We start from the raw sequence: 19,786 nt of genomic DNA on the forward strand, positions 1-19,786 counted from the left end.
GACGGTTTTGTGAAGTGTGAAAGATGTTGTGTGTTCGTCCAGTGAATATGTGGAAGGTGGAAGAGATCAGTTTGATGCAGGTCATAAAGCCGGCTGACGGCGGGACAGTGAGGTGAGGAAGATGGAGGACACGTCTCCGGCTTTATGTGCTCATTAATCTCTGAGTACCTGGAGCTCAGTGTGTTCACTCGGGGTGTAGAAGGACCAGGGACAGCTTCTTCTTAATGACGCAGATATTTAGGCTTTTGCTTTTAGTGTAATTTCGTCAATTTTGAAGGATAATTAAAGCTCACTGTGATTGATTTACTCCTAATTGGCCGGGCAATTAAGCCGATAGTTAAAGCTTGTAAAAATGGTGAAATAAGAGTTTTTTTACCTGCAGAAAACAGAAGGAGATGCTGAGAGTCATTTAGCTCGGTCAACCAGCAGAGGGAGGAAGTGGTCAAATACAAAATATAGACTACAGACTAGTGGGGACTGACCAGAGGCTGCAGCAAACCCAGTTTTAAGAGAAAGAGAATACCTTTCCTCGACAAAAGCTAGCTTTTTTTATCCACTTTGATTGATGTTGCTCTCTCCTCCAGCTGTACAGTAACTAGCAGTGGTGATAAGATCTTGAAAAAGCAGCTGAAACTGTCATAAATATTGTCAATTCGTCATTTCTTTAGGTACTCCAGTGACACTATTAACTCGACACAATACACTATATCAATGCCAGTCAGAGGCTAAAATAAAAAACATATTTTCTTACATATAACTTCTGACAACTACTCATCATTTATGAGGATGATTCATGTGTTTACATATCCGACTTTCTCCATTGACGCTGTTTTGTATTGTCACATATATTGCAAAATTAACTAACGTTGTAATAAGCTTTTCTTGGATTTAGTGGGTTTATTGTCACATTTAGAGATTTGTCCTACATCTACTGGTAGGATGTGAGCAAGACATACAAGTACATAATGTATTTGCCATTATTATGATTTTAAAACAGTACAAATGGATTTTCTGATGTATTTTATAGCCCCTGTATTGGGTGTTCGTATTACATATTACTATGAGCAGTTTGCACGTACTGTAACAGCAGCACAGTCAAATCATCAGACCCTGAAAGCACCACAAGCCAAGTTCACATCATCTCACGCCTCAATGTGTTTCCCTAAGAGCCAGTGATCTTCAGTGGCTGATCTTAGCCAGGACAGCAGGCATTTTACACTTTATATAAATCATTAAACGTCATACTTTTAGAGGAAAAAGCAGCTACCATTAAAAAGGCAAATGTAGCAGCCAATCGTGTGGCAGCATTGTTAATTTGATCATTCTGAAGACCATTGCCTTCATTTCTGAGAATAAATACTCTTCCCTCATAGCAGCTGTAACTGCAGATTATAGAAAATAAACAGTTATGCTTGAATCAGCACTTTTTCCTACAAAGTTCCCAAAATCCCTCTCACAAAGTGAACAAAGGCTGACAATCTATAGGGGAGGAAATAACCGAGAGAAACCAAGTGTTCCGCTGAATCAGGGAAATCCTTTCCACGGCCCAACAAACAAATAAATAAAAGAGAGAAACGGGTTTTACCTTCTCCAGTTGACTGTGAACGTGCTGAACAATCAGATCCAGAGCTACAAAGTTTTCTCCGCCTGTGAATAAGTTTAAGACACAAAGGAGAAGAATTTACAAGAAAACTAGGTTATAAAGTTTGTAGTAGAAGACTAAATAAATCAAAATGAATGTCCACGGACCTCTGGGCACCACGATGTCCGCAGCCTGCACCGTGGGCTCGATGTATTGCTCGAACGCCGGCTTTACGAACTTGTTGTATTGTTTGATGATGCCGCTGATGTCCCGCCCGCGCAGTGAAATGTCCCTCTTCAGCCTCCGTATCAGGCGGATGTCAGAGTCTGTGTCCACAAACACCTTCATGTCCAGCAGCTGGCACAAAGGGAACAACAACAGTTACTGTAACATGTGATGTGTTTAGTTTCTATACATCCTAAAAAAAGGTAACAGTTATTTATTTTCTCCTCCAATTCAAATAATATAACAGTAACACAAACAAATATGGATCAATGCTTAATGTGTACATTACTTTAGATTGGAACATTTAAGTTTCCCCTTGGTTTGTCAATCAGAGGTCGGTTGCTGCTTGATACACCACAAAAGGTCTCAAATTAAATATTTCACACGTAGGTACTTCCAACACAATCAGGCAAACATCATATAAAAAGGCATTTGCAACAGTGTCCACAATGGCATCATAAACCAAGCTCAATATAGGTTCAGTTCTCTGTAAGAAAACAAAAGCACTTTTTTTTTTATGGATAGTGAGGTGGGCTGATGATCGGAAGGTTGCGAGTTCAAATCCCGCCTGGAGCACCACTACTAGTGTGCCCTTGAGTAAGGCACTTAGCCCTCAGTTACTCCAGGGATAATGTCCCTGTAATTGGCCATTAATAATTAATAATTCCTTATAGCGCTTTTTCCATGACCCAAAGCGCTTTACAGATACAGATTACACATACATACATGTAACGGTCATGTACTGTGGACAATACCCACAGGAGCAAATTCAGGTGAAGTGTCTTGCCCAAGGACACAACGGCTTTACAGACGCAGCGGCGGCGGGTTTCGCCCCCTTGATCTGATGATCAAACGCACAGCCCGCTGCGCCACTCCGCCATTGTAAGTCGCTTTGGAATAAGGCGTCTGCTAAATGCCGAAATTGTAAATTACATTTCTGGGAGAATAAACCCCACAGATCCTCAACTCCGGTGTGTCTCTCATTAACAACGCAACACAGAGCAACAAGAACGTTGTCTGCTACAGTAGCCATGAACTGGCATGTATTTGGGGGGGGGGGGGGGTGCGGTGCGGTGCCCCCACAAATAGAACCAAATGATGTGGTTAACACTGAGCACCATAAACAATATTTGCTAATATGTAGACTACTAGTGAATAATACAATTTCCCACAATGCAAGATGATATTTTAAAATGTCTTGTTTTGCCAACCAACTGTCAAAAAATGTCCACTCAAAATAATTGTTGCCGATACATTTCTGGATATTTTGACGAGGTGCTTTAGCTCTGAACCCTAGAGTACTAAATATGTGATGTAAACAAATCTGTTATAGGAGTGAGGAACAAATGGCTGACAAACTGTGCAGGCTTCATCTTGAGTATTGTCAAAAGAAGACATAGTCGCTCTGCTGCACACTGATGGAAACAAGTGGAAAAAACACTTTTGAGTGGCCTCCAAGGTTTGACATGTTTACAGCTGAGATGTAGCGTTGGGGTCAGGACATGTCGAGGAAGTCAACATCGTAAAAACAGGAGACATTCGTTATCCCTGTCACTTCAAACTGAACCTCGAAAAATCAATGAAGCGACGTTACACCGGGAGAGGAACAAACAAAAAAGAGGCAACATCATCGCTCAACGAAAGAACTGCAGATGACTCCTGGGATATAAAAAGGGGTTTGTGGGAGTTTTAGAAGAAAGTGTGTAACTCAACAAGCGACATGTTGCTGGATAAGCATGACTGTCAGGGGGAAATGATCACAAAGGATAGAGATCAAGACCTCGATAGTAGGTAACCTGCTCCACAAGGACACACTCAGCTACTTTTTGCTATAACATATGGCAACATATAGGTTTTAGTGCATGTAAATGGCCGGCAAAGGCTAAAATCCATAGATCCAGATGGAGTTTCTCCCCCACACACACACACCTGCAATGGTCTGATAACAAGATGATATTAAAAGCGAAAAGCCAAACCATTAATAGTGTTGTAAATCTGTATAGGATATATACAAAGCAGAGTGTGGTGTGGTCAGTGGTGTGTGTGTGTGTGTGTGTGGTGTGGTCAGTGGTGTGTGTGTGGGGTGTGTGGTGTGGTCAGTGGTGTGTGTGTGGGTGTGTGGTGTGGTCAGTGGTGTGTGTGTGGGTGTGTGTGGTGTGGTCAGTGGTGTGTGTGGTGTGGTCAGTGGTGTGTGGTGTGTGTGGTGTGGTCAGTGGTGTGTGTGGGTGTGTGTGTGTGTGTGTGGCTTCTCACCGCACACCTCATTAGCATATCAGATTTGTAGACTATAATTGCCTTCAGTTACAAAAGTGGACACAAAAGAGCATAAATCACGGCAGACAGAGGCTGTTATTAACTTAAGAGTCTCAGGGGAGCTGCAGGCCTTATCTCCACACACACACACACACACCAATTTGTATGTCCAATAATGTTAAATAGAAAGAAAACAGTAAACATTTTATTTATTTAAATATTAATTGCATCCCAATATGCAATTACCTATAACCCTATAAAGTGTAATTGCACATTAAATACTAAGTGCAACTCCTAGAATTTAAAAGGTATTTCATTCTACAACAACATCAAATGAAAATAAAGGGATGAAGATAATCAAATAAAGTGTCAGCCTATTTAGAAATGTCCAAAGTTATGATCAGGCAGGAACACAGACAGACTGACTGATATTTGACATTTAATAAAAAGGTCAATATAATGGCAATATGAAACATGTCATCACACAGTAAAGAGAGCTGATGTAATGTCCCTGCTCAGAGTCAGAGGACTCCGTTCACTATTAAATCAGCCTGCTCCTCTCCGAGCGGACAGATCCATTACTCAGGTCTGGCTCAGGGAAAAGAGTACGGAGGAAAAACAAGAACATCTCTAAAAATGTTTTGATAGCATCTGAATTATCAAAACATTTGTCCTGCTTTGAGAAGTACTTTTGTGCTAGCAATGAAGTGTTGAAGGTATTTCATGAACTATTACAGTTAGTGCTTTATTCACTGCCTACTGTGTGTTGTTTTTAAAAAGGGGTGCCTCATGTGGGATCTTTTAGGCGACTATGAATTAAAAAACAATATGGCAAACTTCACGGTAATAAATGGAACGTTATTCTTACCTTCAGCAGCTCCTTGTTGGCAAACGCCAGGATTCCCTCAAAGATGACGACATTGGCCCCGTACACCGTTTTCTGTTAAAAAGAACAAAAATAAATCAACATTTATTAAACTCTAGCTCAGCGGTTCCCAACCTTTTTCAACTCAAGGCCCGCTTAAGAATCAAAACGTTTTTCGTGGCCCACATTCAACCATAAACAATACTGAGGCTAAATAACGTTCTGATTGGTCGATTCAGAACATGTGACACGTTGTTAATCCAGTAGAACAGACCGCTGTCAAGGACTGTGATGACCGTTGCTAAGGAGGATCAAGAAGGAGAAAGGAAAAGAGGTTCAAATTAAAAATCTTAATAATGAAAATGTTTCTTGGTGGTTTTTGGTTGTCAACCTATTTTTGTTTGTGAAATGTTGAAGTGATCCTACTGACTGTATCTGTTATTTTGGTGGGAACCGCTGCTCTAGCATAACAAAATAATCCCATGCCCTTTAGGTCGAGTTAGTTAAAGGTGGTTTTGATGCGGTTGATTCGTTGTATGCTTACTGTAGGTATGCGACTGTATCTTATTTTAATTGTTGTTTATGCTACTTTGCTCTTTTGTTAGGGCCTATTATTTTTACATTTAAAAGTTGATGTGCATTGAATGTGCTATATAAATAAATTGCCAGTGGTCGCTGCCGTCCCTTGCAGGCGTGAAAAAGGTTGCTTTCTAATTTCATTTTATTATGAAATAACTACGGTCCAGCGTCCAAGCCAAATTGCCTTTTCTCAAACAAAACAAAGCTAATAGAAAACTTGTAGGCGACTTATCAAGTGTTTATCTTCTCAAGGATACAAGTGGTGAAAGTCGCTTTTAAAACAAAGTCTATCGCACCATGTAACACACGCACTAAGGGCATTAAAGGACAAACCCTGGGCTGTGGTGTTTGTACGTTATGGTTGGTTTGTTCTCCGTTAGCAAAAAACAACAAAGAAATGTTTTAATTCATACTTTTTCTGGCTGTAAAACTTCAGTAAGATGACCACATGTTAAAGCTGAGAAAAAACACACTATTTCATTTCTTTGTAGGGAAGGAAAGGTGAATTATAACTAATTAAATTAGGATTGCTCAAATAATAAGTGTAGCTCTTGTACAGTAAATGAAATGCAAACAGAGATCAGCTGAACTAGAGAGACACACAACCTCATCGTCAATCTGCTTTATTACTGAGGAGAACAAGAGAGTGTGTGTGTGTGTGTGTGTGTGTGTGTGTGTGACACAGAGGGATTAATCACTGTCTCAATCAAAAGCAAAATGGTGCAGGGTATGTCACAATCCTATTACCTTCCTCTGCCCGGCTTCATGCTCAAGTCAATGGGCCGGACACTTCCGTATTGATTGTGTTTGAAAGAGAGAGAGGGGTTGAGGTCGTGTGAGAAAAGCAGAAAGTAAATTCTAGAGAAACAGATAAGTGTTTATCGATTTGTTCATTTCTCTGTTGTTAGCTAAGAGATGATTTAGAGCAGTGGTTCTCAACTGGTCAGGACCCACGTTGTCCTTTTTCCAGTGCACCCTTATATCCCTTCACAGAACTCAAGTATGCTTTAAAATAAGGTTTAATGAGATGATGGAATCAAAGCTGAACTGCATAACATAAAAAGGCACAAAAACAGATTTTTTAAAATACTAACATATAAACTACGCATTCTGGTACTCTGAGAAGAAAATAAATAAATCTATTACTACCCGATCTATTAATAATATTTGATGCCATTGTTTGTGTTTCACTTTGTTCTGAAGCTGAACTTACTGCTCCTCACAGAGAGAAGAGCAAAGAGGAGAGAGTCTGTGTGAATTACTTTAATTTGTGGGTAAGGGTAGATAGCCCCCGTTGTTCTGTGACCTGTCAATCATCAAACCGAAGGTCATATTTCATTATGTGTTCATTTTTATCTGAAGTTGTACCCATGGATGTATAAAGAATAGTTCTACCTCAAAGTTATTCTCCGTGGGGACTTCCGGCAACAATCTTGATTCTGATTGGCCAGAAGACTCGAAAAAACATCAGCAAAGATGTTTTATTGAGAAGATGATCACTACGTGACAGAAGTTTTCAAAACCGTTTATGGTCTCCGGCACTTCCAGTCCAACGCCTACTGCATGCACAGCGTTAGAAAATCGGGCCTTCAAAATAAAAGTTTGACTTATTTCCCAAAAATATTATTTTTATTTTCAACTTTCTTTACTCCCACATCTGCGAGCCGCTCGAAACGGGACACACACACACCTCTGGGACTGAGGCTTAATTACATCCACCCCTCTGGGACTGAGGCTTAATTACATCCACCCCTCTGGGACTGAGGCTTAATTACATCCACCCCTCTGGGACTGAGGCTTAATTACATCCACCCCTCTGGGACTGAGGCTTACACACACACACACACACACACACACACACACACACACACACACACACACACACACACCACACACACACACACACACAACACACACTCACACACACACACACACACACCACACACACACACACACACACACACATCAACACACCACACACACACACACACACACACACACACACACACACACACACACACACACACACACACACACACACACACACACACACACACACACACACACACACACACACACAACACACACACACACACACACACACTACACAACACACACACACACACACACACACACACACACACACACACACAGCACACCCACACACACACACACACACACACACACCACACACACACACACACACACACACACACACACACACACACACACTTCAGTACAAAAGGTGCACACAATGAGTTCAGGAGTCGTGAGAGGAGAATTCCCGCGTGGTGGTGTCGTGCCTTTCAGCCATGAAATTACATTTACACAGCAATAGAGAGGAGATGTCACAGAGCTACACTGCCAGAGTGATTCCTCACAAAGCTTCAGGGAGAGAGGGGGGGGGGGGGGGGGGGGGAGAGGGGGGAGAGGGAGGGGGTTCATGTCCTGAACATTAAATCCTTAATAATTAGCTCATTAGCAAGGATCCCGATTGGCAACAGATCAAACCACTGACTCACCCCCAGTGGTTTGTAAGTGCGATGGTAATTACATTGGTAACACTTTATATTTAAAAAAGGTACACTTATTCACCATCAACTAGTTATTAATTTACATATTAGAGACACACTACTAGCTTATTGGTTATGAACAAGACTTCACTTTAAAATAGGGAACATATTCTTAGATAGAAATACCTCATTTTGACACAATTAACACTTGTAGTTTCATGTCTTCATCAGAATAGACCATATGTGTTAGGTGTTATGAGAGAATGCCTTATTAGGCCCATATTGAGCACATTAAGACCCAAACTCATGTGCAACACCTTCCTTACGTACAATAAATAAGCACTAATTAGAGGGTTATTGAGGAAAAACTCTCAACTAATGGCCTATTACTTGTAGAATATGGTCATGTAGAATAAGGCATTAATAAGTGTTTTATAATGACTAATAAAGAGCCAATATACTGCTAATATGCATGTTAATTAACAACTAGTTGATGGTGAATATGTGTACCTTAATATAAAGTGTTACCGATTATATCTTGTTAAAATCCAAAAACTAAAAGAAGTCAATCTGGTTTGGTGCTTTTATTTTGGTGAAGACAGATTTCCATTTTAAACTGAAGCTTAATGTGAGGGACAATCATTGAAAAACATGGTGTGTTTTTTAAGGGGATCTGTGCCAAACAAATACATGTTTCTTAACGTAAAACATGTGCTTTTATTTTGGTAGAGACAGATCTACAGTTCTTTAACTACAATGAAAGTATCGGTAACATTTCATCACAACAGATCCAACAGAAAGAAGTTCAAATGCCTTAAATTAGCAAAAATACATCTATTTATTGTCTTTCATTCATACAAAATATTTAACTGCAAATATATATGTATTTGTTTGTTATAAAGTCTTTGTTCCTGTAAGTATAGTCAGATTAGTTGTGATGTCGAAACCATATTTACAATCAGCCGGGAAATATCCTTTTTGTCTCCAATTGTAAAGATTCTTTTAAAACTAAACCAAAAGCGACACATCTAAAATGGAGTCCTAAAGTAAAAAACAGGGTTCCTGCAGGTTTCACCAACTCAAATGTAAGACTTTTTAAGACCACTTTGAATAGAATTTAAGACCTATTTCATGGCAAGAAAGTATGAAGTAAAATTGCTATGAAAGAAGAAATTTCCCATAATTAGCATTAGCAAAACGCACATTTTGTTTGCAAAAGGTGCAGTGGGCTTCAAACACGTTCCCTCCACTGGTTTCAACCAAGCATTAAATTCGATGTTTTCCAACCAAATACGGTTGAACTTACACTTCTCCATATTTATTTGTAAGTAGATTTGAAGATACCCGAGTTTCTGACTGCTGCTAGCTGAAGCTTGGTTGGTTGCTAGGTTACTAGCTGGGTGTTCTCCGATAAGGGGCCGGGGGAAACAAAGTTAGTGATTACTGGTTCCATGTTGATTTATTTCAATACAGATTGTTGGGGGGAACTGAAAGGCTCTTACCGTACTGGTTACTTTGCAGCCCGGACATTTCCCCCAAAACACATTTAGACGTGATCGCAACACAGAAGTACCTTTCAAATCCCATCATTTTTAAGACCTTCTAAATCATATTTAAGACCTTTCTTATTTTTTGATCATATTTAAGACCTTTTTAAGGCCTTGAATTCAGATTATCAAATGTAAGACTTTTTAAGACCCCGCAGGTTTCCTACCCATTCTTTGCGCCTGCCGTGAGACGTGAAGTCGTACACGGGCACTTTGATGCTCTTTCCTTTCTTCAGCTTCCTCAGGACGGTGACCAGCAGCTCGAAGTCGAACGCGTCGGGGTGATCGAAGTTATACTCGTTCTTAGCAGCTAGCTCCTGCTCCTCTTTGTTCAACACCTGACACACAAACAAAAAAAAACAAGTTAAGCATACAATGTTAATCAATGTTTTCAATTGTATTCATAGTATAAGGTTGCTGGTCAATGGGCTGCAGATAAAATGGCATTAATGGAACTTTAGATAATAAAACCACAGCAGCTCATGGAGGATTTTAAATGAAGTACCGTATTTTCCGGACTATAAGTCGCGGTTTCTTTACCTGTCTGGCTGGTCCTGCGACTTATACTCCGAAACGACTTATATATTGAATTTTGTCGGGCAGTTAATAACAGTGTGCCATGTCTGTATTGTGTTTACAGTTTCACCAATTCATTAAACTTCAGTAAAGCTGACATCTGTGCCGGAGTTTCTTTGAAAGTGTCTAACTGGATGGATAGCTAGCTCGGTGATAGTGAGACCTTCACAGCGACAGAGGATGAAGACTTCAGTGGATAAATACGACTTATACACCGAAGCGACTTATATGTTTTTTCTTTCTTATTAACGACACGTTTTTTGACAAGAGCGACTTATACTCGGGTGTGAGTTGTAGTCCGGAAAATACGGTAAGCAAATGCTGATGTTTAGATACTATTATCTTAGTGTAAGAACATTACAACTCTTGACTAATTTTGTCACAGGATACATTTACATTAAAAAACATTACCAAATAGTAAAGGTTCAGTTAAATAAACACAATAAATATCAGAAAATCCAGGTCATACTGTCTAAAGTCTGCCTTTCTGAGCTTAAACAATACATTATTTTAAATGTACCCGTGTATTATATCTAGCACTTTCCTGTTTTCTAATAACATTATTAAAAAGTGTTCACTGGGAAATCAAAGCAGTCGTATTTTGTGATGTTTAAGACATTTTACATTTCCACAATGGGCTAAAATAATGTTGCTAAATGTAATCTCCACTCTCCCTCTATCTGTATTTGTCCCATTGTTTTTCACTCTCATGTATTCATTGCATCAGTTCAATAAAAGTATCTTCAAAAGAAAGAAATGTGTATCTGTTCGTCTGGTAATTTAAATTCAATGAAGGCGTAATGGACCAGAACACAGGGTACTTCCTTCTGAATGAAGTGCAGCAACTCCACCTGCTTTAATTCAATATATATCTTTATACTATTGCATTTTAAACATATACACAATGCATTTTCCCATCTTTAATAGAACGCAACAGTTCTCTATTATTTGTAATTAAAGGGACATTGCATCATCATTGACATACAGTAATTATCCTCTGTTAAGCTTCAGGTTTTCCCACTTATTTTACTCACTAGAGTTTAATTGATAACAACTAGGTCTAATATATATAGAGACATAATGTGCTCTGTAGGAGTATGTGAGTACAGAAACAATCAACATCTGTTCTCAGAGGAGAGGGGGGTGTGTAATTGATATTAATTGATATTGATATTGGGTTCAATCAGTTATCGGACATTTACTTATTACACTGAACTCATCACTAAGGACCGACGACGGAGGAAAGAGTTTGATTTTTCATTTGTTATTATTGAATGTTCACTGACAGGCTGTTGTTTTCAAATCAAAGCTGGTTAATTGTTGTGTAAGCTTCAAAATGCTGAGCAAGTAATCTGAAATGCAACTGTATTGATTTCATAATTAAATGTTAAAACACTTTTAATCAAAGCTCTTATTTCTGCTTTTAAATCACAGTAATCATGTTCACAGGGTTTTCTTTATCTGTTGTATTGTGTTGCTCTGTTGGAGGAGCCTGGGACCGAAGATGTTCATTGTCATAACTACACTGTAGCTGTGTACACATGACAATGAGTGGTGCAGGGATGACGTATTTACCCGAAGCTGCGCATGGGTTCCCTCGACCAAAAAGCGATGGGATTTCTCCATAGGATTCTGGAAAAGAGCTTGAAATAAGCTCTGTGGAAAACGAACCTGTTTGATAAATGCACGTTTTGTTCAGTCGGAAAATCTCCACATGTCTACCCTACTTTTATCATTTTCTAATCGCAAGAAGCAAAATGCTAACGTTATGCTATAAAGGAACTACAGCAGGGTCGCTGCTTCAACGTCACGCCAACTTAAGATCCATATTCAAACATACAGATTCTAAATGGTACAAGTTGAAGCGTTTGTTTGAACAGTTAGCAGGAGGCAGGGACTTGCTTTCAAACAGAACAGGGCAACTTAGAGGAGTGTGCACGTGTTTGGCGTAATGACGTACAACGGCCTCGACAACTTCTGTAGTCCTATTCAGCCACTTGTTAACAACCATCGTTTTTCAGACACGTCAACTCTTCAGAAATCACCAGTGGGGTCACTGCTGATGGATTTAATGTCGTAGAACAAAACGTGATCCGTCTCTTAAATGCGTCTCAACCACAGACCTTATTTCCAGCTATTTTCCTAAACCCTATGGAGAACTCCCATTGGCTCTGAGACCAGGGAACAGGAAGTGGTGAAATGCTAACTCACTTCCGGGTTTTAGGACTCGTCACTGCACCACTCTATAAAAGCCTTGAATCTTGTATACCTTGTAGAAAGAGTCCATGGAGAGCAGAACCACCCAGGGGACGTCCAGCGCTTCGATGATCTTATTGGCTACCGTGGTTTTACCCGAAGCACTTCCTCCACACAGACCTGCAAAACAAAAACACAAAGAACCACAACACTGGGTCAGAGTCTCATATATTTAAGAATGGAAAACACATTTGATCATACTATAGGAGCAAAGGGCTTGTCCAAATCTCTCAAGTTTTTTTTTTTTTTAACATATTTAATCTTTAACAGAATATGCTTGAGCTTGGACAGTTTGACAAATACGTAATCACTTAGGCTTTAACAAATGATGATGGGCGGATTCATTGATTTTAATATAGTTATTGACAAATCCTAAAAGCACTAGGCAATGCGAGTTAATACAGTATGTTTGGCACCTTTTAACAACAACAACAACGCAATTCAAAGTACTTTACGTAAGATAAGCAATAACAAAAGAAGCAGAAGGTATATAAAAAAATACCTCAATAGGATTTTGAATAAGAGTAAAATAACAGTAAGAAAAAATGGCAAGGTCAATCTTCTTTGTGCTGGAGTATGAACCTTGAAAACATTTTTTTTTAAATAAACTGCTGGCACCAGAACCACCGATGTAAAAAATACAAAAAAGTTTCGTCTGGAGCTGGTTTCACCTCAGCTGACCTCCTGGGTTAAAGACCGCAACATCCATCCTTCAGAACATTGATCCTGGGAACCGGGCCAGAGCCAAACTGGATCCATTTCCTGCCAACGTGGTGTGTTTGTTGGTGCGTACATGTGCGTGTGGTTGTGCGTGTGCGTGTGTGTGGAGCAATAGCCAACCAACGGAGCTACTTCTAAAAAGATATAAACAGCTCTCGGTGAAGTGTGGGAATGTTTTTTTTTTTGCTCAGATAAAACCCATCGAGGTCAAAACTGCTGACTGGGAAACGGAGTAAAAAAATAAATCACTGCAGCGCTCCTTATTTCTACGTATGAATAGAGCCTCGGACGGGCTGTAGAAATACTGACGCTAACTTGCAAGATGATGAATGATAAGGGGGGAAAGTTATCCTGGTTACTGTGTTTTCTATTGATTTAGCATAAGTGACCAATTGTAAGTAAGTAAGTCAAATGTATTTATAAAGCGCTTTTCACAAAGTGCTTGACACAGCATTAAAACATCATACGAATAAAGACGTGCTAAAAATACAATAAAAACACAATAAACAATAAAAATACAATACAAACATACATATTGTGTCAACAAGCAGTGAAGCCAGGACTGTTAAAGCAGATAAAACTGTCTTTTCTATAAGCAAAGTAGAAAGAAAGTAGCCGTAACAAACCCTCTGTAATGGTACCAGTATCAGTTTGAGATATAGAACGTCACACTGCAACCTGACAGTACTAGAATCATTGAAACCTATTGTTTTTCCTCTCCTCTCCCGACTCTCTCCATCTTCCATTAACCTTTTAAAGAGGGTTGTTTTTTCCCCTCCATGCTCCGTCAGTTCCCTCCGTTCCAGCCTGGTCCTTTTTAACCCGAGCCGTATCGACTAACGTGCAGCAGAGTGAGAAATGGTAACCAGTCACAGCGTCCTATTGACAATAGCAGACTACGTACTAAAGATAATGTCCAGGAAAACAAATTGAATTTTGATGATTAACCGAATCAAGGGTCAGATATATATACACACACATTGCTATTTACAAACGGCTATGTACTCTCCGACTCCTCTTACCGTATATAGCATGCAAAAGATGTCTACAATGGGTTACTCTACAATACATTTCATTTTACATTCTGTTCTTATTTAGCTTATTCTTTGTACATGTATACAGTTTACTTCATCTGCATTACTTGCTCTATTTTATTCTAATCTGTTTCTTCTTGCACAATTTTATTGTTTTAGGGTCTTATATATTATGTTGCATTATTGGAGGAGCCTGGGACTTCACATTTTCCTTGCCATGTCTTCATTGTAGCAACTAGGGGTGTGAATCACCAGGCTCCCTACGATACGATAGTATTGCGATTCTACGATATGCTAAGTATTGCGATACGATATATTGCAAATCCCATGGGTCATATCCATGTCCGTCTTCCCTTCCTGGTTAAAAAATGTATTTGCAATATGAATAGTTTATGTAAATAACCCAATTTGTGTTCTTTGAACCTGAAAAGGAGATGGCATTGTTTTTGTTACTTTCATTGCAATTGTATACATGTCTTAACGTAACTTCCTGTTTTCTATACGACCGTCTTTCGGAGGGATATGCTACACTTTATATAAAAAAATGTGTTTATATAATAAAATATCGATACTTGGCATCCGTGTGTCGATACAATATCGCCACGCAAAGTATAGCGATACTATGCTGTATTGATTATTTCCCCCAGCTCTAGTAGCAACTGTGCATATTGCAATGAAGCCTTTGTATCTTGTATCTCACACCACAGCACTAACCCTGTATCAACACTAAAACAGGTGCATGTATCAGTTGCTGGATCTCTCACCAATAACAAAGGCCTCCTTGAAGGTGGTCCCGGTGACGTTGTACCACGGGGGTCTGCCGGCGGTGTAGATGGTGCGTTTGTTCGTCCTCAGCAGCGGAGGCTCCGATTTGGACTGGCTGGTTGTCCGTTTCCGTGGTGACAGAGACGGGGTCAAAGGGCAGCGGGGGGCACAGTTCGGGAGGCCGTCCAGGGAATCATCTCCACTCCCACTGCAGGGGAAGAGAGGAAGACGAGATCAGAGAGCAGAACATCGACATATGTTTCTGTTCAGATGATGGGTCTTTAGTTACGATACGATAATACTTTAATGGTCAGATCAAGTATGAAATGTGACTTGCATCACAGCAGCTCCATGTGTCACATCAACAGACACATATCAAGACGCAATACATGAAAAACACACAAACATTTAACATAACATTTTCAATGACCCTTTAGCGTGCATTTGATCTGAGATTTAGCTCGGTGTTCACAGTGAGGATTGACTGATGCTCCATTTATAAGCACAATAACAGTGTCTGCTTCACTGCAGTATATTCTTAGACCAAATACCTGTGATTTGTCAAGTTTCCAAAAGGCAGGGCTTTATTTGAGGGACCAGACTGGGCACTAAAAATCAATAAAAAAAAAAATCATAATCATGGTTAATAGTGGGAGCCAAAATAGTGACAGATTTCATACAAGATTTCAACACAATATCATATATGTTTAGGTATATAGTTTAGGGCTGCAACCCTACAATTACATTTGACTTATAGATTAATCATCCAAATATTTTCTTGATTCGTCGTTCAGGAGGTTTTTGTCAGAAAAACCAAAAAGGTTTTCTTTAATATGATGTAAAACTGAAAAAGAATAGTCTCACATTTGAGTTACATATTTGTTTTCACAAAATGATTTGATGTTGAATTGAAGAGTATTTGATACCTTGGTAGTGACTATCAGGGATCAAAATAAATAATAAAAGCATTTTCTGAAGACTTGACTGTCAAATGCACTTCTGATTTAGACTCATTTCCTGAATGTCAACTTTTTTTTTAATGTTTATAGTATATGTTAGGGCTGTGCGATTATGGCAAAAATCATAATCACGATTATTTGGGTCAATAATTGATATCACAATTATTAAATACGATTATTAATTGACTTTGAAAAAATCAATTTATTGAACTTTAAAACAAATACAAATAATAATTTGAACAGTATATTTTTAACTGTTGATTACCCTGAACGTATAATTCAACTGAAAAACAAAAATAAATGATACATTTAAATAAATAATATCAAAATAATAAATACCAATAAACAAGATCAACAAATATTTGGGAGCGCACTTCCACAAGCTACTAAACATATATAAATACAAATAAATGAGACCAAAATAAATTAGATCAAATATGTTGCAGTGCACTGTCACAACCTAGCAAAGCAAAATAATTGTTTTTTTCGATTATGTTGTTTTCGTAATTGTGGCAGGCCAAAATCGTAATTGCGATTAAAATACGATTAATTGCACAGCCCTAGTATATGTTGCCATCAGAAATGCCATTTAAGCTCATAGCTGGCCCCGTGCTGCTGCTCAAATACAGGCAATTATGTTGTTTTGTAGTATCTACAGGCTCCACAAAGCCAAGAGGAGCCTTTTTCTGATCATGCATAGCTACTCAAAGAAGCTATAAGCGGGCAGAAAATGGCTCCATCAGGACCTCGGACTCTTTGGCCCAAATGTGAGAATTTAAAAGCCGTTATTTAAGATGTTTGTGGAGCTGCAGATACTGCTCTGTCCTGCAGAGAGACGAGAGGGAGTCTGTGATCTTCAGCGACTCTCTCTGAACTTTCTCTCCACAGGGAGGTCTGCTGTCGGTGTGGTTGAGGGGGAGGAAGGGGGAACTTGCCAACTCTCCCCAGGAAAAAACACCGCTGCCTGGACTCAGCATGGCACAGGGGGAGGGGCCAGCGTTCACATGAGTAAAGCTGTCATCACTTGGCTGGGACATGTTGTGACTTCTTTTTGTGCACTGTGATTATATCAGGTCAAAATAAATGTCTAAATCTGGCGGTGCATTGTTTCTTTGCTTATCCTAAACATGTTGAATGTAAAAACAGTACAGTCTGCAGGCCAAGAGGTGCTTTAGTGGGCATGACATTTACAGAGGAAAAAGGGCTTTCAGTAACAGTTTGAAATACTTCCCTAGCAGGGTTTTGTAGTATTTAATAAAAGACACTAGAAAACTGTAATGAGATACTGAACACAAACTCACTTCTCCCATTGTGGTGTAAGTGGAAAAAGTGTCTGAAAATGAATGTACTGTAAATATAAGCTTCTCTCAAACTTATGTGTAATTTCTTGAAGTAATAACTATCCAAATGTCTGCTTATCTGATGAATAAAGTTCTTTCAATATGTAAGATGCTTAATGTTCTTTCACATTTAAAAACTGCTGCTGCTATTTAATTGTTGCAATGTTCAATGTGGGTGTTTCTATGAAGCATTTGATTTTTTCCGTTAAAAAGGTGGTCCTTTGTTACTTTTTATGAAGACAATGGAGAAAGCCTTATAGAGTTTGCTGCCACAATTCTGATAGGCCAATTAAAATCGACTTGAGTGCATAAGATAAGGATTAATGCTTCAATAGCTTACATTTGTATTAGGCCCCGTCCAAACGGAGACGAAAATGAAAACGAACCGATGTCGATATCAAAAAAGTCTCCCGTCCACCCGGAATCGGCTCAAGAAACGTGTCCGTTCACACGAGACCGCTCGACCCGCTGGAGGCGCTGTAGTACATATGCCGGGCCTGTAAGTGGCGCTGTACTTCCGCCACAAAATACACCAAATGCAGCGACGAAGCCCTCCCGAGCATGGTTGCCATGGTTGCCCTTCTGGTTATGCTCCGGTGGATTTAGCAACATGTAGTTCATGTAGTTCTCCATGTCCACTTGATGGTTGTGGTAGAGGAGCTGTAAATTTGGCACTAACATCTGTAGCATGGTCAGTAGCGCCTGGAGCACGAACGCAACCCTGTGATCCGCCATTGTTGTTGTTGTTGTTGGCGAAACGCATCAGCAATGACCCGGGTGACGCGGGGGTGAGCAGGAGAGGTGGGGAGAGGCGGGGCTATGATCGTTTAGGGCGTACACACGGTGCCGCAAGCGTTACGTTACCAGACCTTCCCACTTTGGGATGCGTTATATTTTGAGGGCTCCGTTTCCGCGGTTCCGTTACGGCCTCGTCCATACGATAGCGGATAACACCCGTTTCGTCTCCGTGTGGACGGGGCCTTAGTCAATCCATATTAACCTGACCTATTTCAAGCCAGAAATGACACATATCAGAGCAAAAGCTCCGCTCAAATACCCAGCTGGGTTCCAGTCATTTCCCCCCAGAATAGAGCATAATCCATGTGGGAAATATTATACTATAATAATCACACATAAAGTGAATAAAAAGATGTTTGCACAGCCATCTGCAGGATATCTTCAGTAATACTGTCAGACACCTGATCCCCTTCACTTCCTCAGTGCTACGTGTCAAATATGCAAGATGAGAGTGCTATCAAAGTAGCATTAGCTTCAGTTGTGATAGGCAGTGCAGTAAAACATCCATATTATTGTATTAAAACCATAGAGATGCTGTGGTTTTTATTAATAATAATAGATAGATACTTTATTTATCCCAAGATAGGACATTATTTTGTCACAGCAGCATGTTGACAGTCAATCTAGAGGAATTACTAAATTAGTTTTAAAAATAGACTAACAAAAAACAACAACATTAACAATTATATATGAATATTTAAGTAGAAAATACCTATATACCTCATCATTAATACGATTTTAAACAAGGCATATGGGAGGTAGATGGTTGTTAGGCAAGGCACATCTACCAGGACACATTTAAACAATGTAAAAAATCATGTTAAAGCATTACAAACCATTTTCCAACAACATATGTCAACAATTTGTCTGGTTTCCATAAAGCATGACAGACCGTTATAAGCTGTATTGAAGCCAGGGGGAGGTAGCTAGTGTTAACACAGCTGTAGCTACAAAACACACAAACATCTGACACATATTTAAAGAGATTGACAGCACCTCTTTGTTGTTGTTTTAACCTTATTTGATTTGTCTGTGTATCTTTTGTTCCCTTTAGCACAATGCGTGGGTTCAGATTGTGGAAGCTAGCTGTGTTAGCTTAGCAAGCTAGCATGAGCCGTTATAACAGTGTGTCTGCTTCGTGTCGCAGACTTTCAGGCTTTTTTTTGTAATTGTACTTACCTGTCGGACCTCAACATGGACTTGTCCGCCTCCACACCTTCATCTGGCGGCTGTTCTGCCGGTTTAACGGTACTATCGCTGCTGCTGCTGCTGCAGCTGGCTGTTTCCATGTTGGCAACAGCGCGGCGCGGAAACCAAACAGTGAGAGCGTGATGACGTCAGGGAGCGTAAACTCATGCGGCATTTATGGTAATCGGGAAAATGTGTACCAAGTCCTTAAAAGCACGTGAATGCATTGTATAGTAGTACATGTTAATAAATGGAAACAACTTCTTCTCAAAATGTAATTCACTACTTTGTTAGCCACAAGTACAGGGCAATTTTGACATTTCTTGATTCAATAATCTTTATCAAGTTTTATATAAAAATGTTTTAAAAAAGTGATGTATTTAATTCTTATTTTTTCCATATTAAATGTATATATTCATATTCAAGAAGAAGAAGAAGATACACTTTATTAATCCCTTACAGGGAAAGTACACACATTACACACAGAGGGGGAGGATATATTATACATGCACAAACACAGAGGATATACATGCACACACACAGAGGATATGCACAAACACAGAGGATATACATGCACAAACACAGA

The 19,786-nt window shown here is 39.5% G+C and overlaps 1 protein-coding gene across 2 annotated transcripts in view; it reads right to left on the bottom strand.

Moving 5' to 3' along the window:
• si:ch211-243j20.2 (uridine-cytidine kinase-like 1) overlaps window positions 1–19,315 on the bottom strand; it is a 33,131-nt gene extending 13,816 nt beyond the window's left edge. For both annotated transcript variants that reach the window (XM_034138411.1, XM_034138412.1), the window contains exons 1-8: window positions 19,192–19,315; window positions 15,467–15,523; window positions 14,915–15,123; window positions 12,410–12,516; window positions 9,732–9,902; window positions 4,929–5,000; window positions 1,750–1,939; window positions 1,586–1,647 (exon numbers count right to left, since the gene is read on the bottom strand). In XM_034138411.1, coding sequence (XP_033994302.1) covers window positions 1,586–1,647; window positions 1,750–1,939; window positions 4,929–5,000; window positions 9,732–9,902; window positions 12,410–12,516; window positions 14,915–15,123; window positions 15,467–15,523; window positions 19,192–19,301 — 978 coding nt within the window. In that variant the 5' untranslated portion in view covers window positions 19,302–19,315. The remainder of the gene's footprint in view (window positions 1–1,585; window positions 1,648–1,749; window positions 1,940–4,928; window positions 5,001–9,731; window positions 9,903–12,409; window positions 12,517–14,914; window positions 15,124–15,466; window positions 15,524–19,191) is intronic.
• Window positions 19,316–19,786: the final 471 nt, after the last annotated feature.

The sequence above is a fragment of the Trematomus bernacchii genome, unplaced genomic scaffold (genome assembly GCF_902827165.1).
Source record: "Trematomus bernacchii unplaced genomic scaffold, fTreBer1.1, whole genome shotgun sequence".
Lineage (NCBI taxonomy): Eukaryota > Metazoa > Chordata > Actinopteri > Perciformes > Nototheniidae > Trematomus > Trematomus bernacchii.